Consider the following 24,319-nt stretch of genomic DNA (forward strand, 5'->3'; position numbering starts at 1 on the left):
AATATTTATATTTAACCATGTTTAGAAATTAAAATATATTACTTGAAAAATAAAACTAATATTATTGAATTTACAATAGTAGTATTGTAATAAGTAAGCTATGTTGTTAACCTAAACTGTGCACACATTTTTATAAATGCTACATTCTTGTGCCATCTATGCCAAATTCATGTGAACGTTTTTCTTTTTTTAATATTTCAATTATTTACTACTAGTATAGTAAAGATCAGTGGGCTATGATTTAAAGGATCAGCCTATGTTACAATTTAAAATCAATTAGTGCTGTACAAAAAAAAATGTCTTTGTTTTTTAAAGATATACTACTTTCAACAGCACATGTATGCTTTGGTCATCCTAAGACAACCTGTTCCTTCAATCTTTTGTCAGTTAAAAAAACAAAAGCAAAAGCAAGATGCATCTGTGCTATGCACATATTTTGCATGCTTTTCATTATTTGCATTTTGTAAGTTGCCTTGGATTTCAATTATGTGAGTCACTTTTGCACTATGAGCTATTTTTATTTCTGAAAATACAGTAGCTCGACAGCAGTCTGATAGACCGCCATTTAAAATGAGATAATCCATTCACATCATTGGTTGAGCCAGTGTGTTCACCACCTTTCAATCAGCCGATCTTATTCAATGTATTTTGTTTAGCTGTGGCTTTGATGGTTTCATGTGCACGTGTTCATGTGTGGGGTGGATTTTTCTGAGGACACTTGTGACCCTCTCTCATAGGCCTGAGAGGCTAATCACTAAGTAAAACACTACATTTGATGAAGTGTTTCTTGAGTGGGAGATGCACCCAATCCGTCCTTAATGAAAATACCAGGGGCCCTGGAGTTCATCCGGAGGATCAGTGGAAGACTCTTGAGTCAGGCCACCCATCAGCACCCAGGCCTCATCACAAATCCCCTTAACATCCAGCTAATCGCACTAACCCTTCTCTGCCACCCGTACAAAGATGCCCATCAAAATTCATAGCTCCTTCGTGTCCTTCATGGCTTTTCCATGCATGAGCTTCATGGAGAAGCCTTGTGGCAAAAGCATTTTTCAGTTTGTCAGTAAACGATACACAGAGAGAGGAGTTTGACAACCAAATGATTTCACGTTGTTGACGCTGTTATACTAACAGGGGAACAGATAAAAATGGGCTTTCTTTAAACATTGATTGGAATAATTTACTGAGATGTCAATACAGTTTAGTAGACGTCAATGTGTTTTTCAGACAGAAATGTAAACTGCCATTATTTATTCACCTTCACATTGTTGATAACCACGTATGACTTTTTATTTAATGAAACAAAAGGTGAATTTCTTTTATGAAATGCACTCATCACTAGGGCTGTGTGATTTGGGGAAAATATCTAATTGCGAATTTATTATTTTATTTATTTGTTTTTTTATTATTATTATTTTTTTTTTATATATATAAATAAAATGATCTTACCTTTCTGTAAACAAGTACAACTCAAATTAGGGCGATAGTGTATCTTATTATTAACACTCACATAGCTAACCAATATGGCTGATAAGAGCCTTTCTGTAGTTTATATCAGTGGTTCTCAACTGGTTTGGCCATGGGACCCACGTTTTTACATGGTCAAGCTGCGACCCGTTAACATACACAAGTAGTGACAGATAAATCATAAGGAAATCACCAAGACTTACAAATAAACAATATTTTATTGCTGTCATTTAACAAAATGTATGCACTTTTGCATACTCTTGGAGTTGTCTTTGAAAATAGTCCACAGGTTTGTCTTGGCAACCGGGATGTTTGGTTTCTAAATGTCATTTTAATTTAGAAGGTTTCATGCTATCTTGTGAGAGCACCTCACTACATATGACACACTGATGTTTTACACCTTTTTTGTTGTCAATATATGTAAATCCATACTTTACAAATTTGGGGTCGTACTTGCACTTCGGCATATTTGTTGCTATAATTAAATGAAATTTCACATGTCAAATGGTATGGTTGTCGCATGCGCATTTCAAAATAAAAGTCCGGTATAAGCAAAATAAGTTACAAATTTTACTTTTGTTGTTTTTTTGACCGCAAACTCGCCCACTCTTGGGTCGCGACCCACCATTTGAGAAACACTGGTTTACATTGTCTAAACAAAGTAATTATCCCAGATGCTACACAAAATATGATGTTAAACGTACAATTGTGGTACTCCAAAATGGCTTAAATAGAAGCAAGACGGAAGTGTATATCTCCTATCCTACATTTAAATTGTTTTTTTTAAATCCCTCTTTGGTCACTACATTAAAAGGCACCGTGTCTTTAACGAGGTAGTGCGTTATGGCATTAGTTACCTCTTGGGCAGGGTTGCACCAGCTGTTTGTAAGTTCTTTTTATAAACTGGAAGGTAAAGTCCACACAGGCGCTTTGTAACTAGCTAGTTAACATGTTCTTAAAGCAAACCGTAGTTACAGTAGTAGGTCATAAGCTCTCCATAAAGTCATGCGTATAGTCACATTGAATGACATAATATCCAATAAGAAGCATTTAAATCGCTAAACTGATGTAAAATTCTGCAACTAATGCATCTATATATAACTGTCCTATGAAAATGAAATGACAAATTATGTTTGTATAGAACAATACATTATGGTCAGCCATTACAGATGACCCACACACCTGCATCGTGAGCTGTGAATGCATGTGAAATACACATGAAGTAATCAAAACATTAAACTTAAATTTTCTTTTTGTGACTTTGAAACCAAAATATTTCCATATGACCGATGTCCTGTGCTTGTTCGATATTAATTCGTCTATTAATGCTTCATCCCACTCGTCTGCGCTTTCCTGTTTGTTTGTTTTTGTTTTATTGTGTGCGTTCCGCATAGTTCGGTTGCACAATTCAGAGTGGGCAGAATGAAAGCACTTAATTGGCTAGTAAGACTGTCACGCACAGACGCCATGCATGCATTTGCTCTGGGCAGGGGAAATTAAATAATACATATTTCATATTGCAGCCTCTTTCGATTAGCTAATCGCAACGTTTCAAATTTTGATTCGATTTCGATTATTCGCATAGCGCTAGTCATCACTCTTTTTGTAATAGGACTCTGAAGCAATCACACACTTGTTCCTTTTTTAACTACTGGATTAAAATAAGATGAAACTGCACAATTCTTTTAATTATTTTACACTATTATTGGTTTTATGTTCAATTCACTTAAATTTGTAAAAAAAAAAAAATTCAGTTTGTGTTGGGACAACATAAAGAATTGTGTTGCTGTAACTAGCTGGTTATTGGATGTGTAGTTTCAAGCATGCTTTGCATTGGATTACATTAAGAGGGAGTAATGTCATAAATAAAAATAATCTAAGGTGTTTAAAGATAGAGAATGACTTGTTAGAGTTTAACCTTCCCTTCTTTAAATTAAAGGTTTGTTTACTGCATTACAAAATAGTAGTGCTCATACTTTTTTGTGTTGACAGGTTTATTAACAATAGTAAAGTTTGTTGATTCACAAAGTGAGCCTTAACTGCTAATTCTATTTTTGAAGTCAGTGTTAGCCAGCAATAACCATCATTAAAGTAGTTGCAAATGTTTATTTGCGATAATTAATAGAAAATTATGTTTTTCCAAATTAAGTGATTGAGATTAATCCACTCAAAAAGAGTAACTGTGTTAAAAAAAGTTTAATTCACAGGGTAATTCAAATGAAAATTTTGAAAATAAATGCATTTTGCTTTTGGGCTCTATTCCTCTAGATCAGGGGTGTCAAACTAAGTTCCTGGAGGGCTGCAGCTCTGCACAGTTTAGTTCCAACCCTGCTTCAATACACTTATCTGGAGGTTTACCTCAACAAGCATGAAGGACTCAATTAGTTTGATCAGGTGTGTTTAATTAGTGTTAAAGCTAAACTGTGCAGGGCTGTGGACCTCCAGGAACACAGTTTGACACCTGTGCTCTAGATTAAGTTGAAATAACACAATTCAAACCAGTGGAATATGTATTTTAATTAAATAGATTGTTCACCCTGTAATGAAAATGGGTCCCACTTTAGAATAAGTGTCCTTAACTAATATGTACTTACACAGAAATGAATCATTTGTTACGATGTACTTATTGTGTAAATACATGTATTTAATGTGTACTTATGCTTGAGTAAATACCTGTATGTTATTACATCTGTAATTAACTTCTGTAACTACATTTGTAAATACACTGTTGACCATCCCTTACACCTTAACCCACCCTTAAACCTACCCATACCACCAAACCTGTCCATAAACCTACCCCTATCCCAACTCAAGAGCACCACAAGTGTTCTCAAATACAATATGAACACAGTAAGTACATTGTATTTATTTTTTGATGCAAGTACATAGTAGTTAAGGACACTTAATATAAAGTGGGACCTGAAAATGTACTCACTATTTACTAGCCAAACTTCTTAAACCAGCAACCATTGACCTCCATAGCAGGAAAAACAAATACTATGGAAGTCAATGGTTACAGGTTTCCAGCATTTTTCATTTTTGGGGCAACTATCCCTATAAGTTACAAAATTACGAAAAAGTTTTTTTAGTTTAAATGCATAAAAATTTATCCTTTCACTTCGAGTCTTTATATTATATTCTCAATATTTTAAACTAATAATCCATGCAATTTATTCAGGTATAAATGATTTTTGGAGCATAATATTTTCTGCTGTGATCAATAATCTAATCATCTTCTCAGCTAAGTAGAGGCCAAAATATTATTAAGAATAGTAGAATTTAATATGCAATAATGCCTTCTGAAAAATTATTTCTATTTGAAATCACAAGAAAAAAATTAATTGTTGTTTGAGTTAGGAAGACTAGTGTCATTTGAGTTATCTTTAAAACTTTCACTCTGCATTTGCATCCTTTTCAAACACTGCAGTGAATTGCATGAAAAGGAAAGAACGTTTCTTCAGCATTTTTTGTTTTGGTTTACATTGAAGAAAGTAAGTATTTTAGGTTTAGAATGGCTTGAGGGTGAGTAAATGATGAAAGAATTATTATTTTCGGGTGAACTGGCACTTTAATAGTTGTATTGCACATACAAAGCTAAACTGTAATTAAGCAACAAGATTATTATAATCATTACTCAATTATTGTTCAGTTTTTGTGGGACAATCTCTCATAGTATTGTAAGTGCCATCTGTTAAAGCAGTTCGCTGCAGGTCAAGAGAGAGAGGTAATATGAACTGCTCATTTCCCATTGTTTGCTTTCCTACAGGCCAAAGAGGATGATCACTTTCTCCATCTCTCCCCCCCCTCCAGCACATACACATCGTCTGTAATTAAAAACATCCTTTCACAATGCTTTTAAAAGAGACGTCTGGTCATCGGTGTGACTATTGTTACTCTCACGGTCAGGCAGGTGAAGCTCAAAATATGTTTTAAGTCAGTTCGAAGTGTGACAAACCAAAACATCATTTCAATCTACTCAAGTAGTTTGGAATCTTTTGGGGAAATTAAGATTCGTTAATGTTTTTGATTAGGCTTTTGTGATTAACCAAAACTAATATTTCAATATTTATATTTGAATATATATATAAATATATCGCTTGTGATTTAAAGCTACATGCTGATTTGTTGCTCTTGTGATCTGTGGTCTTAATGGTCTTATTACTGTCAATGTTTAAAATATTTTTTTCCTATTTTAAAAATGATCATTGTTGCCATATTAATATATGCAAAATCTGAATTGAAAATACAATCTAAAAATATAGTTTAAGCCAAACAAAAAAAATGAACGCAACAGTTTGCATCAATATATTCAAGTTGCAACAATATCTAACAAAATGAAGTTCAGACAACAAACTTTATTGTTCTCCAAATGACCTTTTCCTCTTCTATCAGAGTCATTTTTACATAGCATAAACTCATTTTTTTAAGTCAAGTACTCAAAAATTAAGTTTATTCAACTAGTTTTTGTTATGTACTAATCCAGTGTTATGTACTTAATTACATGCAAGTTTTCAAGTGTAGAACCACAAATAAATTAGGAAGCTGAAGTTTATTACTGAAGTTTATTTACTGTTCATTTATTTGTTTGTAAGAAATACATGTAACAACAACAATTTTGTTTTCCAGTAACTGTTTATTTGTTTTAAACCACAGATTTTCATTGTTTAGCAAAACAAAAACATGTACTGTCCTATTAAAAACAGTATGAAAAATAACAAAAATTATCAATGTGTGGACTTAAAAATACAGTTGTTTTGTATTTTTAAGTCCACACATTGATAATTTTTGTTATCAAAATTTGTTATTAACATGAGTTATCAACCCAATTTCTTTGTGTTGCTAAAAATTAAATATTGTTTTAAACTGATTGACAGATATATTTACCTTTAAATTAGCTACATTTTAAAGTTGATGTAATTATCAATATTTTCCTGTTTTGAAAACAATAAATTTATTCTGCCAATTTAAAAGTTTATTTCTAATCAGCAATTTAGAATTTTTAAATTACAACAATGAACTAAACTGTGTAGTGGGAACAGACCTGTTGAGTCTTGAGCGAAGGGGGCTAAATTAAATTTATTATGGCTTTATTTATTTATTTATTTATTGAGGCTTTTTAATCCAAATTTGACCAGTCAAATAAGCCTTACTCTCTTTATGCTGCTTCCCCAGTAGTTATATTAGTAGTAATATTTGCACCTGAATTAGATTTAATTACCTGTTTATTTTATCATGATCGTTACTTCAATAAATAATTAAAAAACTAATCAGAATAGCATTTCTATTGGGAATGTTTTTGTTTATCTCAATAAATATTGTTATAGTGTGGTCATGTGAGTGTGGTCATGTCATTGGCCCATGAACATTCTTGCTTGCAATAAAACTATTTCATAACTGTAACAAGAGGCAATTGAATCATAACTTAATGTTAAAACGGCTATCATAACATTATTTATCAATATGTGGGGCTTTTTGGATTCGCGGAAGCTATAGCAATTAAAAATGTAAAACAGCAAATACTTTGGGACCATTGTTGTTGTTTACATCCCTATAGCAATACTCAACAACAATATGCCATTGCCTCTTTTTCCAGTATCATGCAGCCCTATTTTTATAAATTTTCATGACAAATTATGGATGTAAAATTCAAAATAATAGCATTTATTTCAGATATATGCTTTTAAACAATTGAATCTAATGTGCAATTGATGATTAAATGTTGTTTTTGAAATAATACAATTGAATATATCTCAGTTTTCACAGAAATATGAAGCTTCACAATGCATTTTTACATTAATAATGACCAGAAATTTCTGCACATTTAATTATTTCTAAAGGATCATATGACACTGTGGACTAGAGCAATGGTTGCTGAAAATTCAGCTTTGAATCACAGGAATAAATGACACTTTAAAATATGTTCACATAGAAGTCAGTTATTTTACAACTGACATAATAATTATTTGTTTTTATTGTATTTTTGATCAGCTACAATCAGCAGTGTGCAGTAGACACCGTAAAACTTTCCAAACCTTCAACTAATGAAGAATATCTGTTCAACCCTTTAAGGTGAACTCAAAATTTTTGTCCTAGTCTTGCATTGTAAAATATAGTAACATGGCTCTGATAAAGGGTAATAAGCAATTAAAATAATAATGATAGCCTATGGATCAAACGACAAGGTGGTTATGATGCCTGTCAAATGGTTAATAATCACTGTCAAAGGGATATAACAACAATTTTTTTTCAATACCAAGCTACTTATTTAAAATGAGCTGAATCAACACCATTATTAAGGTTATATTGAGACAACCTAATTGTTTTATGTTCAATCAAGTTAACTTAATCTATTTGTGTTTATCCGACAAAGCAGATCAGAATATTTCTATGCACTGATTTCTGATTCGATGCATGGAGATCTGGAGAATGACAGCTTAGAATTGTCTTAATATATGAATAAATAATGACTTTCCATATTACGATTCATATAAAGTAGTACAAAGACATGCATTGTAGCATTTTAAACTCCTGTAATCCTTGTTTTTTGTTCCCAAAAAGTCACGCTTGGTGTGAATAGGCTTTGATTTATCAGAGAAACGTGCTTTGTTCTTTAACTGCTGCAACACTGACTCACATGTCCAAAGTCAAGCTTGGGAATTCCTCACTTTCAGACAACTGTGTGAACGCCATCACTGTCCCACTCACATGACAGATCAACTTTCTCTCCTCCCATGTCCTTCTCGCGCCCTGTCCCGAGCAGGTGGGGGGAATGACTGGAGGTGACAGAAAAAGCTTTTGGGTCAGTTTCTTCCCCATAACAGACCCAGTAATTTGGACCAAGCACTGATTTCTGCAGGCTAAGAAAAGCCCCACAAAAAGAGGGAAAGAAAGGAGGAGAAAACAATGGGATGAAAGTAGAGAGGGAGGTACTGTGGGTAATGGAGGGGGCGTGAAATAAGGGAACTGACCAAAGACTGTTATTAGCCAAAGTAGCTTCTCCCCACCTCTTCAATGAAATCTTAGAGGCCTTAAAAGGTCAAAACGTTTTTCGCAGCTCAGTTCAGTCAGTGCTGAAGCAGCCATGTTAGATTTAAGAAGGCTCGCTTTCATTTTAAGATTTTTGAATGGGTAAAATCTCTGCTTCTCTCCGGGTCCCATTTGCTTGTCTACCCAGCGTGAGTGTTTAATCTTTTCAGGGCCTTGAATTGGGCTGGTGAAAGAGGCCTGAGCTCTCTCCCGCCAGGGGCCGTGCGGCTCATTCGAGAGCTTTAATCACTGTGCAAACACAGCAGCGCTCCTCCATACACACCTCCACAGAGCCCAACTTTCTCTCGTCCGTTGACGCCCTCCTTCACTTCTCTCGCCGCATTGCTTTCTGTTTTTCCTCTGTCGGTTTGTCGAGAAAACCCTCCTGTGGGATTCGTCGAGCTGTTGGGGGTCTGTAGGAGCTGTAGGAAACGTTCAGAGTTGTTCTGTAATTCGCTGGGTTTTATTCCCCTGCCTTGTCAGGCGACACCTTTCATGTTTGTGGCGTGACGTTTTTTTTTTTTTTTTTGCTTTTTTTAATTAGTTGTTGGGTTATACGAGCGACCGCTGTTCATCTGATGGCATAAATATCTGTGGATTTGGACATGCGTCCACATCGCCGACGTTGGAAGGAGGGCACTGGCATTTGATGCAAAGCAAATAAAGCGATTTGTTGGGTTTTTGTTTTTCAGAGAAAGTTTGATTTAGTCTGCATCAGTTTGATTTGGTGTGAGTGTTTGCTTTTGCTCAGGGTTTACGGGGAGGGCAGGCGCTGTCTTTTTCTTACCCGCGGACCCTGGAGAAGCATTAGTGGCCTTAAAGCTCCCAGAAAGCCTGATGGTGAATTATGAAATAAAGGTGGATCAGTGAGCTGGGATTAGATGGGTTCTGGCTTCATAGATGGTGAAATAGCCATTGAGGCTTTAGTTTCCATGTTTTTTCCTCCCAGCAATTTTTATGGGAGGGAGATTTTTTTTTAATGGTTAAATATCTTTTGACAGCAACTACAAAAAAGTCCTATAGTCAGGTTTCACTGAATAAGTGTATTTTATTATATTATATTATATTATATTATATTATATTATATTATATTATATTATATTATATTATATTATATTATATTATATTATATTATATTATATTATATTAGATTATGTTAGATTAGATTAGATTAGATTAGATTAGATATATTATTCATTCATTTTCTATTTGGCTTAGTCCCTTTATTAATCCGGGGTCACCACAGCGGAATGAACCGCCAACTTATCCAACACGTTTTACGCAGCGGATGCCCTTCCAGCCGCAACCCATCTCTGGGAAACATCCATACATACTCACTCACACTCGTACACTACGGACAATTTAGCTCACCCAATTCACCTGTACCGCATGTCTTTGGACTGTGGGGAAAACCGGAGCACCTGGAGGAAACCCATGCGAACGTGGGGATTATATTATATTATATTATATTATATTATATTATATTACTTTATATTACGTTATGTTACGTTATGTTACATTATATTATATCGTGTTATATTATGTTATATCATGTTATATTATGTTATATCATGTTATATCATGTTATGTTATATCATGTTATATATTATGTAATATCATAACATAACATAGTATAATATAATATGATATGTTATGTTATATCAAGTTATATTACATTATATTATATCATGTTAGATTGTTATTTTATATTATGTTATATTATTTCATGTTATATATTATATTATATCATGTTATATTATATTATATTATATTATATTATATTATATTATATTATATTATATTATATTATATTATATTATATTATATTATATTATATTATATTATATTATATTATATTATATTATTAGATTTTAAACATAATAGGGCAGCATTTTGAAAAATTATATGAGCTTTTTTATTGCTAGAACTTCACAAGGTTGGTTAAGAATATTGTTTCTTGTCCTAGTCATGTGTTAAATCATGAATTTTGTGCCAAGTGTGTGTAACATACTGTTATGCAAGAAAATTTTCAGATCTATGTCTGACAGTGAAGTCAAGATTTTATATTATTTTATTTGTGATTAATGCATTGCTGCATTATGTTTGGGAGGAATTGTTAGAAAACATAACATTTATGTTCATTAGGTTACAAATCCCTAAGGCTAGTACATGCAGTAACAGTTGCTTTTCTAAAATTCTTCAAAAACACTCAAACATTATTGTTGATATAATTAAGGTTCAGTTTATAATCTTAAACTGAACCGTAATATTAATCAATGTGTTACCCATTCCTAACTGTTTGTAAATGTGTGTTTTTTTTAGAGGAAACTGCTGGCCATCTACCTCCACAACGACGAGAGTGTCCTCAGTAATGTGTTCTGCTCTCAGATGATGTGTGCGGACTCCATAGTGTCATATCTCAGCCAGAACTTCATCACATGGGCCTGGGACGTTACTAAAGAAGCAAATAAAGCCAGGTAACACCATTTTTTGCCATCTCCCTTTCATCTCTCTCGTCGCATGCGATCACAATGGCAGTCAAACCAACCAGAACGATGGGGATCGGAAGCATTTTCACACTCAAAATGGATGATCTCTTAATGAGAGGCATTTCTCCCTTCCCCCTCGCTCCTCTCCTGACTCGTTCCTCATAGAGGGCTTTAACAAAAGATGTCGTGTTTGCTCACTGAGGCCCCGGTAGGGCAATCTGCACTAATCTGCCCCGCTAAAGGGTCAGTTAGACACACAGCCATCATAGAGGGCACTCTTCAGAATGTCTTCATTTCAGGATGGCAGTAATGGTACGCAGTAACAATGTTTTTTTTTTTTTGGGTTGCGTCTTTAGTCAAATGCAGCTCAAGTCCCTTAGGAGCAAGAGAAATGCACACCCAAATTAGCTATAAATATGACAATTTGGTGTTTTAATTAACTTTAATTAACTATGTATATAAGGATATCGGGACAAAAGAATGATAATTGTTTGATTTCAGTTTGTTAATCCTAAGGGGAAATGAATTTGTCCAAGAGACACACATCGAAAATGCCATAAAAATACCAATTAAGATCAGTTTCAAGAAGAAAGCATGATGCAATTCAGCGCTCAGTTATAAGCTACATGCTTGTATATCTTATAGCTTCAGGTAGAAAGAACTTGCTGTAGGGCTCTTTTAAACGTCTTGTTGAAATTACTTTCTGTAATAAGCAGCTTTAAAAAACACAAACATTTGCTTGAAAATTGCTGCTTTCACTTATAATAAACATGGAATCAACATGGAATCAATACAAAACATTAATAAACAAAATTATTGTTTAGTCAATTTGAAATGAAAGTCATTTTTGTGAATTAACAAACATTACTGTTAAACAAATTAGAAATCTGTTAATTAAATTAATTCTACATCCATATTTATATTTTAGGTTGACAGTATTTTAACTGTTTTATATTATATTATATTATATTATATTATATTATATTATATTATATTATATTATATTATATTATATTATATTATATTATATTATATTATATTATATTATATTATATTCAGGGCGTGATATGAACTTTTGATCACCAGCCACTGTGACTAGTAGTTTTCCAACATTATAAGCCACTCAACATTTTCACTAGCCACAATTTTGTTGTTAGAAAAATATATTTTATATGCATAAATATGAGTTTGACATGCTAAAGTGACTTCATTTACATTTTGTGTTATGTCCACATGCCTCCTCATTCATTTCACTTTTTGTGTGTCGTGTAAGAGCTTGCTCAATGTGCATGAACAAATCGGTCATGGTTTCATAATGTCGCATTGCAATTAGTTTTTATTTCACATGACTTTTCAGAGGTTAAAATTAAGGATTTACCAAATTTATCTCTGACCACACCAAACATAAATAAATAATAATTTATTATCCACAATTTTTAAATGCGTCAATACAAGCAAAATATAGCTATATACTAATACTTTTTATTTAACAAAACATTTAAAAAAATTGACATTTAAAAAATAATTATTGTCATGTACAGTATCTAAAACTATGCACAATAATCTGTCCTGGCTAAAGGTCCCAGATCACCAGTTAACTACACATAAATGGGGAAATGGGGAATCTCCTATTAAAGCAATGCTATTGTAAAAAAATGATAATTAAACCATATTAACAAAAATAACTTTAAGCAAAAGAAAGCAGGTAAAAAAAATACCTTGTTTGATAATGAAAGGTGGATCACGTGCACACGGTTGACGTAAGGCCAATTAATAATCTGTTCGAGGAATGGTTCAAGCGAAAGCAACTGCTGCTGCTTACAAAAAGGCAAATCTGGAGCTCTTGAAAGCAGCAGGACTGTGGGTGCATGAGCATAACTTTTTGTTTAGTCTATTTAAAAGAGAAACTATAACACAAGTTGCGTTTCTAGGCACGGTTGTTTCACACAAGGAAACGGGAGCGTGCACACTTTTAAACAGACACATCAGCTGTTAGCGCGACTGATCATCCTCTCATCCGGTATTCACCTGCTTTCTTTTGCTTGCGCGAACACAATTATTTTTGTCAGTTGTGCTGCTTCTGCTTGCATTTGCACGCATATTGGGCCATCCTTATTGTCAAACCCTGATTTAAAGAAAACTACAATTTAAAAATTATTTTCAACCAGCCAAAGGGGCTAGTGGCGCTGTCTGTCTAACACGCCACAACTGAAATCTACCCTCATTTGGCAGATTGGGAGGTGTTAATGTCAAGCCCTGATTATATTATATTATATTTGTTATTTTTGGCTTTAATTGAGTTGACAAGTAAGAAGAGACAAGTGTTTTATGTAGGGAAATACTTTTTATTTCATGCAAAGAACTATTAAAATGTTAAAAATCGGTCCATCCTGCCTTCGAGTGCAATCCTCAACAAAGAGTACTGAAAAATCACACTCAAGAAAACGTTTCATTACTCGTTTAAAAATGTAGTGCAAGTAGAGTAAAAGTATCTGTTGTAAATATTACTCAAAGTATGAGTAAAAAGTAGACCTCGTCGACATCCGTCATCTTCTCATCAGTGACATGCAGTCTAAACAGTCTCTGGGTCATTGTGTGGGACAATTTTGGACATCTTGGATACTTTCCAAACAGGTCTTGTAATTGTTCATTATGAAGCAAAATTATTATTTTATTGGACTTGAATCACTGGACTGATTTACTATAGACAAGAAAAAAAAATGATGTAGTGATGGCAGGTTTAAGGAAAATAGTGGAGTAAAAGTACCGATATGTACTCAGGTAAAAGTAAAAGTACACATTTTGTAAACTACTTTGTAAAGTAGAATTCCTGAGAAAACCTACTCAATTACAGTACATTGAGTATTTGTAATTAGTTACTTTACACCACTTGTCTTCAAAATGTGTTCAGTTCAGGATGGAACTTACAGAGGAAGAGCTAGCGATGGTTTTACATTTTAATCTTTGGTCAAATGCAACTTTTGGCCCTCAGAAGCGAGAGAAACGTCCACCCAAAACGAAATCTGCAAAACCAGTCCATCCTACCCTTTTCATTCAAATTTATCCCAGTTTGCTTCAGGTGGAAACGAAGCAAGCTAAATGAAAAAGGAAACGAACGGACATTGAGAGAGCGAGGAGCTGGTCAGGCAGCAGATGGATTCTTGATTGGTCCCAGCAGGCTTTGCTTCTGAGCAGGCCTCTACTTTTCCTTCCAGTAGGCTTCACCTTAAAGGCCTCCCTCTGGAGCGGACAGGGATAGAAAGACCAGCGAGTGACCTCCTTCTGCAGGGGCTCCTTCAGTCCGGCCCTGCCTCTATACCCCTCTCCCTCCCCTTCTGCTTTTTGCCCCAGCTGAGCCTTTCTACCACAGATTAAAGGCGGGCAACATCTGGGGCTATTCATAAATGCGAACAGAGACACACACACACACACACACACAATTCCACATCCTTCTACCCTGACATACTCATACACACACACATACACACCTCATTCTCACGCTCCCGGGCCAGGCCTGACTGATTGTGGATGGTGGACTGGTGGATGTTTTTCAAAGCTAACTCTGTGAATGAAGCCTGTGAATCGCTAATCGCTGACACCGATCACATAGACTCTCAGCGTAATTGTGCATTAATCCAGAGCCCAATTGTAATTAGAGGGATTGTAATTAGCACCCACAGGTGCTACAGGTGCTCTTTGTTGGTAGTATAAATAAGAAAAAGTTGTAGGTCACAATTTAATGTTCATTCCGCCCATATTTTTTCTCAGTGTTTTACATTTCGCTTATTTATTAGCTGTTCTGAATGAACAAAAGCAAATTGAATTGATTCTAACAAGACTTATAATGTAATACTGAATTTTATTTAAAGTTTGAGATAAATAGGTCAAAACAAGATAGATAAATTAGTTTGTTCATTCTGCAAATGTTATTATAATGTTCAGTGCTGTACAAAGAGTGTAAGCACATCCAGTAACTAAATGGAACCTCTGGATGCAACACGAGTAACCGAATTAAAGGGAAGACATTGATGCATTGTGTGCTTATGTAATAGCTTATTGAGGCTTTTTTCAGTTACTGTAGGTATAAACAGCAATTTATAACAAATAGCCAGTTTACTCCAATGTACTCCAGTGATGGGACCTAGCAGAGCGTAACATTATTTACAAAGAGAATTTAATTTTATGACTTAAATATTCATCTGTATCTCACATTGTATTATTGAATGGCCTCAGGACACTTGGAGTTAAAATAATAATATATTAAAATAATAACAATCCTATCTGTTTGATGCCAGTCCTGCCAAAATGTGGCATCGAAGCCCATACAGTACCCAATCTGGGGTGTGTTTCCCAAAGTTTTTCATTCCAACGAACATTGGCAAATTGCATTTATATACTTGTGTTGTTGGAGCTACACCTCCGTAACATTTATGCTAATTCATTTTGAATGCAGCTGTGGCTCATGAAGAAAGATAATTTTTATGATTCACAATCGAAAACCTGTTACATTTCCAAAACTATGGAAAAATAAAACATACATGTTAAAAGTTTAAATATTAAAAAGTGGACCTATCTGCTATGTGTGCAGCATTTCTGAGTTTTGTGAATGTCAGAAACTGTAAAAGTAATTCACATAAAACATTATACTTCTCTAGAATGATAGAATTAAAATAAATAAATATATTAAATAATGTTTAGGATTTTTGGACAAAAAAATGTTAAATAAGCTACATTTTAGGTACATTAAGTGTTTTTTTGTTTTGGTTACAGTAGTAGAATAAAATATGAAATATTATCAATGATATTTGTAAAAGAAAGTAAGGATTTTTATTTGTGTTTCAAGCATGCAAGGATCAAGGCAAGCAAACAAGCTAATAGTTTATTGCCAACTCATTATATATTCAGTGGGGGAAATAAGTATTCAACACGTCACCATTTTTCTCAGAAAACATATTTCTAAAGGTGCCATTGATCAGAAATTTTCACCAGATGTTGATAACAACCAATTGAAGTCATGTATGAAATGAAAACAAATCTAAATAGTTCACAAATTAAGTTATGTGTAATAAAATCAAATGACACAGGAAAAAAGTATTGAACACATGAAGAAAGAAAGGTGTTAAAAGGCAGTGAAAGCCCAGACAGCAGCTGAAATATCTCAGAAGTTTTTCAGCAACCCTCTGCCCTTTCTCATTGTAAATTAATATTAGCTTCTTCAGTCCAACATCTACATTACCAGCATGATGAAGATGAATCAAGGGTGGACATTTCAGCAAGACAATGATCAGAGAAAGAAAGTCAAGCTGTTGAATGGTCCAGCCATTCACCTGAATCAAATCAAAATTTTTACACTCAGTTGAAGTCTGTGAAAAACTCACACCTGAGCAATACATGTGACTTAATTCTTCATATGAGACGCGTCTTTAAGCGATGAACTCCAGAAAGTGTTTTGGAAACACTTGTCCCTACATTGTTAATTTTTTCTGAATGATGCATCATACTTTGGTAATTTAGCAACAAGTTCCGTCAATGTTTGGGAAACGCACCCTTGAGTATTAGATCGGCGCACCCTGTGCAAAAATCTAGTTTTCACTTGATGCGAATCACCAAAAGTATTTAGAAACAATAGGAAAAGCATCAATGATGTGCAATTGTGTCATTGAAAATCAGTGCATAGCTTTATTGTAATGTTCACTGTGATGGAGAAACAGTTTTCTCAGCGAGACATTGAAAGAGCAGCGCACGCCCTGTGGCCTCAGCAGATGGTCTGATGCTCCACCACACCTCTGACGGTTCAGGCAGTGGGGAAATATTATGCTTCACACACTCATAAGTGTGTGACTTGTGTGAGGGATGAGACGAAAGCATGTCACTCCAATTACAAAGCCTTCCTTGACAAGACGCTTGAAACACCTGGTGTTACTAACAAGAAAATCAAAAATAACTCCCCCGAGGTCCTTTGAAAACTCTTAACATTCTTCAAGATTTCCTTACGCATCACTGATGTGACAATGAACTGCCAACTGCAATGCCTGATGCGACCTCTGGAAACACAAGTGTTATTTGTATGATGTTTAATCTTTTTTTTGGCAGTGAAGCAGCTGCGTAATCTAGTCATCTGTAATACTGCACTGCAAGTTACAATGAATATATCCTTCCTATTGTTAACCTTGTAGCACTTTTTTAGTAGATGATATTAATTAATACATTTTAGGGTGGATCAGACGTAGTTGCCATTCCCACATAAGAGAGTCATCATATTACATTTACTGCCATTCAGAAAACTGGGGTTTGTTAGATTGTATTTATTTATTTTATTTTTATTTAATTAATTCATTTATTTATTATTTATTTATTTTTTATTATTATTAAACATTTTTTAAGTTAGATTTCTTTAAAAATGCAAATTATGTCATTGTTCAATGTCACATGATTCTTTAAAAATCATTTAAATTTTGCTAATTTGCTGGTCAAAAACATTTTTAATGATTGTTGCTAACAGTTGTTCTGCTTAACAGTATTGTAGAAACTAAAAAAAAGTATTTATTTTGTTAGAGGTATTATAATGTTTTATAACTTCATCAATGCCAGCATAATAATTCTCATCATAGTATGTACTGTATGTTGCCTGAAATTTACTGTATAATGTTTAAATTGTACAGAACAATGCAGTATGCTACCTTGGCACAATGCTATTTTCATAAAAATACTAAATCACAATTGTGGTATTGGACAAATCTTACATTGCAATATTTGTTTATTCTATTTTATTTTAGGATATTTATATATTTATTGCGATATAAAAACAATTTCACTAAATGAGTTGAATAACTATTTGACTATTTGAATTTATCATTTTAGCTCCATTTGGTTGATTCTGTAGGGGAGTACATATGTATGAAATGTAAGAAACAATCTACAAGCGTAGATAAATTCAATAAAGAAAAAAATACTAATTAAATAAACAGGTGAACAGTAATTGAATAATCAAATGTAAATTAATACTGCAACGTCTTTGTTTTATTAACAGTTCAGTCATTATGCGTTTGTCAAAGTTACATACGGTGCAATTTCTTATGCCTGAATCCATTAAAAACCCTCACATAGTCACAAGTCTTAAAAGCACTTGTGAAATGATAAATCTAGACTCAACATTGTGTGTGCGTGCGATGTGACTATTGATCTAGTATGATCTCATTGCAATATTGATGCTGATATGATACACTCACCGGTCACTTTATTAGGTACGCCTGCTCGTTAACGCAAATTTCTAATCAGCCAATCTCATGACAGCAACTCAATGCATTTTGGCATGTAGACATGGTCAAGTCGATCTTCTGCAGTTCAAACCATGTATCAGAATTGGGAAGAAAGGTGATTTACAATGACTTTAAACATGGCTGTTGGTGCCAGACGGGCTTGTCTGAGTATTTCAGAAACTGCTGATTGACTGGTCCGAAAAAGAGAAAATATCCAGTGAGCGGCAGTTCTGTGGGCGCAAATGCCTTGTTGATGTCAGAGGAGAATGGCCGGACTGGTTCCAGCTGTCAGGAAGGCAACAGTAACTCAAATAGCCACTTGTTATAACCGATAGCGTTAACACGCCATGTCATAAAGCGCAAATCATCTCATCTCAGACTTGTTACTTGAACATGACAATGAGTTCACTGTACTCAAATGGCCTCCACAGTCACCAGAACTCAGTCCAATAGAGCACCATTGGGATGTGGTGGAATGGAATATTCACATCATGGATGCGCAGCTGACAAATCTGCAGCAACTGCGTGATGCTATCATGTCAATATAGACCAAAATCTCTGAGAAATATTTTTAGTACCTTGTTGAATCTGTGCCACAAAGGATTAAGGCAGTTCTGAAGGCAAACCAACCTGGTCCAACCTGGTACTAGTAAGGTGTACCTAATAAAGTGTATTGTGCAGCCCTAATTGTGTGATTAATATATTTAACTTGTCTAACTGTAGAAATTTTCAAAAAAATCAATTAATCAACAGTACATTGTTCTACTGAATGCAGTCGGTGTATTCAAAATGACCACTACAAACAGTACATTACACACATTACATATTGTTTCTTAGTTAATATGAATGTCTCTTTGAACATACATCAAATCTATAAAGTGCCCACTCATCTGTGATAACAGGGTAAAATTTCATTTGGAAAAAAAAATCTTCAATTTTTCTTTTCCTCCCTCCCACGCTGGTCATGGCCCCTTCACTCGAGTGTGTTCCATCTCTCCTCTATTTTACTTTCCAGTTATTAAAGCCCATGTTATTAAAAGAAGAGAGAAGCTAATCTATATTTGCATTCGCTCTATAGCAATTCATTAATATTATGACATTTACTGCGAGCTCTCTGAATCTGGCTGCTACCCTTTTCCTTCAGCGAAACGTTAATTTAAAGTTCTGTCTTTGTAATGGAATAAGAAATCCTCTCTGCCCTATCAAATTCGGCGCGGCAGGAGCGGAATACTAATTCAGACCGGGGGAGTTGTTTGGAGAAGGACCATCCTCGGAGCGGAGAGCAGAATTGCTTTTAAAGTCTGTTAATATGATGAGCTGTGTACTCTTATTAAGCTCAGTGATTGTTCAGAGGAGTTTCACTGCCTGTCTGTTCACCGTCCACTCAAATAACTCAGTCTCTCTCTCTCTCTCTCTCTCTCTCTCTCTCTCTCTCTCTCTCTCTCTCTATCTATCTATCATTCATTCATTTTCTTTTTCGACTTAGTCCCTTTATTAATCCGGGGTTGCCACAGCAGAATGAACCGCCAACTTATCCAGCACACAGATTTTTTTTGCAGCTGATGCCCTTCCAGCCGCAACCCATCTCTGGGAAACATCCATACACACTCACTCACACTCATACATTACGGACAATTTAGCCTTCCCAGTTCACCTGTACCACATGTCTTTGGACTTATGGGGGAAACCGGAGCACGTGGATCTGTCTGTCTGTCTGTCTGTCTGTCTGTCTGTCTGTCTGTCTGTCTCTCTCTCTCTCTCTCTCACTCTCTCTCTCTTACTCTCTCTCTTTTTTTTTAAATGAAGTGGTGTGTTAGAGAAGCTTTAGTGTGGAAATTAGGCTTTGGATGATAACCGGTTTCAAGGTTTGGAAAAGTCAAGATTTTAAAACTGCTAACATTTTCTATTAAACTCATCCTACGGTATATGTAATTTTTTTAATGTGTGTTTTTTACGACTATTTTCAAAAAATTCTTTATTGTTTTTTTAAACATTCATTAAGATATACAAATAATACATACAGAAGTAAAATAATAATAGATAAATACAATAATAATAAAAAACACAAAAAGATAATAAATAATAAGAATAAATTACATACAAAAAAGTATCAAGAAAAATAAAAGAAAAATACTTGCCTTCAGTTTTAATCTAAATTAGTCTAATCCTCTTCAATTTAACTATTTCCTGCAGACCTAATGTCTTTTAAATAATCCATGAAAGGTTGCCAGTTTTTATAGAAGGGAGAATTGGATTTTCTATAGTTCCAAATGTTTCATTACATCCCTCATTAGATGTATATATGTAGGAGCAGTTTTCGGTTTCCAGTTTAATAATATTAACTTTCGTGCTAGTAGACTGACAAATGGAATTATATTTTGTTCTGTGCTGTTTTTACCTCGAAATCAGTAATACCTAGAACTGCAATAAGGGGATCTGGATCCTATCAGCTTTTGACATATTCTTGAGAGTGTTAGAAAAATATTTTCCCAATAAGATGATCATTTTGGGCAGCTCCAAAACAAATGAGCCAATGATGCCGGTTCTTTTTTTTATTTTTTATTATTGCGTTTAGTTTTTTAGGGCAACAGAATCTTCATTAGGCCATAATTCAGGAAACATCTGAAAAACATGCAATAAAGATCCAAAGACGCTAAGAAATCTGTGTTTTTGAAACTTATGGAGATAGCAGAAGTCAATGATTTATTTTAATTATTTACCCCCACATGTTTACTGTTCCAAAATATTTTAAATGTTTATTAAAATAAAATGTATTGTGTTCAATGGGGGAAAAAGTAGTTATTTTATACCCAGACATTTAAAAAGAAAATTTTAGAGCAGTAGTCACAATTATATACCGGCCCATGCTTAGTGGAAATATTGTTTTTAATAGTTTTTTGTCTGTTTATTTGTTTCTGTGAATTCTTTCTTGTTAAATTGTTTTGTAAAGTGATATGTTTTGAGAAATGGTGCACATTAAAAAGTCTTTCTCTCTCTTTCTCTTTTTAGACTACTCACGATGTGTACAAGGCACTTTGGAAGTGTTGTTGCACAGACCATTCGGACGTACAAGACTGACCAGTTCCCATTACTTTTAATAGTCATGGGCAAACGGACATCAAATGAAGTTTTAAATGTCATTCAAGGTAAATTCTATAGGTTAATGAACTACAGGTAAATATATACTTAATTGAGTTGAATTTGAATGGTATTATAGATATTAATTAGGCTCTTGCCAGTGTAATTTATGATGGAACAAATTAATCAAAGTTTATAATTAAATATTCAAATCTGTTTTTATAATTAAATTGTTATAAAATACACAAATAATTATTAAATCATCAAATAAGTTAATAAATGTGGAGTTCAGATGCAAAAACCTCTAAGTGCCATCTAAAATTGTCTTCTAAAATTGGCATTTTGTATATACACTAAAAAATATCTGTTAATTTACAGTTTCTGTATTTTGAGATTCACAAGTGTTTTCTGTTTATTTACGTCTGTGAAATGCACTATGGGACCTTGATCTCTGCTCTGTCGACTTTTGATGTTGAAAATTTAACTCTACAGTTTAAAAAAGTGACTTTTATTGACCTTTTTGTTGCTTGAAATAATATAATGTATAAGAAATAATATATTGAAATAAGTCTGTAAAATAGTCATGGTGGCGCAGTCGTTAGCACGATCGCATTACAGCAAGAAGGTCGCTGGTTTGAGCCTCGGCTGGGTCAGTTGACATATCTGTGTGGAGTTTGCATGTTCTCCCTGTGTTCGGGTGGGTTTTCCCCAATAAAGGAACTAAGTTTAAAAGAAAATGAATGAATGAATGTGTGTGTGAATGAGTGTGTGTGGATGTTTCTCAGTGATGGGCTGCAGCTTGAACGGCATCCGCTGTGTAAGACATGCTGAATAAGTTGGCGGTTCATTCAGCTGTGGTAACCCCAGAATAATAAAGGGACTAAACCGAAAAGAAAATGAATGAATGAAGTCTGTAAAATAACAGAAAATGTACTGTCAGCTTATTGCAAGGCTTTTTTTAATGTAAAATACAACATCAACCCAGACAATACATTGGTTTAAACTATTAAAGATATTAATAAAAGCCAATATTCCAAACTTTTCAAGGTTTAAAGTTTTGGGTAGAAAGATCAAAGTCCCATAATGCAAACAGGGAAAATAATAATTAAAAGCACGAATCACATAATACTGAAAACTGCTAATTTGCTTATAATTTTTACAGTTTAGGTTCAATAATTCCATGTCTGTGGTGAAGAATAGGTTCCTTTCATTGCCTTTAAAGGGAAATCACTGAACATAAACATTGGAGGCTGAGAAAAATGCTAATTTTAGAAGAAAATCTTAGAGGACACTTATAGGTATTTGCATCTGAACTTTTCGAATGTGTTTTTAGCATTACTTGGTGTTATTAATTCATAGTAATCAAGTAAATAAATAAATAAATGTCTGATTTATCTCGTATCATGATTTTGATGTGAATGATAGTGTGACAATAGTGCAAAATGTGATAAGTGAGCCACAATCTGATTGTTGATTTTTTGATTGTATGATTAAGGCAACACGACAGTGGATGAGCTTATGATGAGACTTATGGGAGCCATGGAGATATTCACTGCACAGCAACAAGAAGACATCAAAGATGAGGTAAGAGAACTTCAGATAGACATACAGGTTAAATTCAAACAAAGCTAGAGCTTTCCTTATTCAATCTTTTTTCCTTTAAAAAAAAAAAACAAAAGAAACCACTGAAGCCTACTAAAAATTATGTGTTAGTCATGTCACACCAATATGTGGTGCTGCAATTCTCCCACAAAGATACAAAAAAAGGATTTGTAGCAGACATAAAACTTTGCGTGCAAAACAATCTGTTATGAACGCCATCTAGTTCACGATTATTGTTTTTGCTGTTATGTGATGTAACGGTGTCTGAGAGGTGTCTAAGGTCAAGACATGGGCTGGAGACATCATAATATCACAAAATATACACATTGGCTGTTCTCATGAAACTCCAAGAGGTTGTTTTCAGATTTATCCACTCTGAAACCCAGTTTTAAAAATGTAGTAGTTTCACTCTCCCTAAATGTACGATACAAAATATTTCATACAAAGTTTTTGCATATACAGTTCAACATATATTCATTGGGACAGGGCCTGTGCTCCACATATTATGTTAAAATGATTGAATTTCAAGGTTACTTTTATATAAAGAATATACAAAATCCCAATATCAAATCCTTTGGTAGTCAGCATTTTAAGGTCTCGCTGACGCAATTTCTGAAACTTTTCATTTATACTACCTCCTAGTTTACATTTATTCATTTAGTAGATGCCTTTATCCAAAGTGATTAAAAAATGAATAAAAAAGCAATTTATGTGTGTGACAAGTCTAAGTTAGTTGTTAGAAGGTGTTTGGTCCATATAGAGAGGAAAAGAGTGTTTTCCTACAGGTGGTTTGTCAAGCCCACTAACCAGCATTAAGCACTTAGAAATGTAAGTTTTCTCAGAATTTTAGAGTGTTTTTAAGAATATGTCTAGTGCATATACAAAAAAAAGTCTTGGTTTCGATCCCATTTGTAAGAGCAACAAATAATAATAACTTGACTTTTAGTTGATTATTTGGAGGTGAAGTGGCAGAAGGTAGGTTTTTGTGATGAATCATCTGTTGAACTGCATTACAATCATCACAAATACTGCAGAAAACCTATTGGAACCCGCATGGACCCAAGATTCTCACAGAAATCCGTGAAGTTTGTTGAAGCAAAAATCATGGTTTGGGGTTACATTCAGTATGGGGGCATGTGAGAGATCTGCAGAGTGGATGGCGACATCAACAGCCTGAACTATCAAGACATTTGTGCTGCCCATTACGTTACAAACCACAGGGGAGGGCAAATCCACATTAAAGCCTCCACATTAAAGTTCCTGAAAGCAAAGAAGGTCAAGGTGCTCCAGGGTTGGCCAGCCCAGTCACCAGAAATGAACATTATTGAGCATGTCTAGGGTAAAATACAGGAGTAAGCATTGAAGATGAATACAAAAAATCTTGATGAACTCTGAGAG

The 24,319-nt window shown here is 34.2% G+C and overlaps 1 protein-coding gene across 1 annotated transcript in view; it reads left to right on the forward strand.

The window, feature by feature from the left end:
* The window catches only part of faf1 (Fas (TNFRSF6) associated factor 1), a 130,802-nt gene that overhangs the window by 76,514 nt on the left and 29,969 nt on the right, over nucleotides 1-24,319 (forward strand). The window contains exons 13-15 of the mRNA XM_056463883.1: nucleotides 10,816-10,970; nucleotides 21,251-21,387; nucleotides 22,815-22,903. Coding sequence (XP_056319858.1) covers nucleotides 10,816-10,970; nucleotides 21,251-21,387; nucleotides 22,815-22,903 — 381 coding nt within the window. The remainder of the gene's footprint in view (nucleotides 1-10,815; nucleotides 10,971-21,250; nucleotides 21,388-22,814; nucleotides 22,904-24,319) is intronic.

The sequence above is a fragment of the Danio aesculapii genome, chromosome 8, assembly GCF_903798145.1.
Source record: "Danio aesculapii chromosome 8, fDanAes4.1, whole genome shotgun sequence".
Classification (NCBI taxonomy): domain Eukaryota; kingdom Metazoa; phylum Chordata; class Actinopteri; order Cypriniformes; family Danionidae; genus Danio; species Danio aesculapii.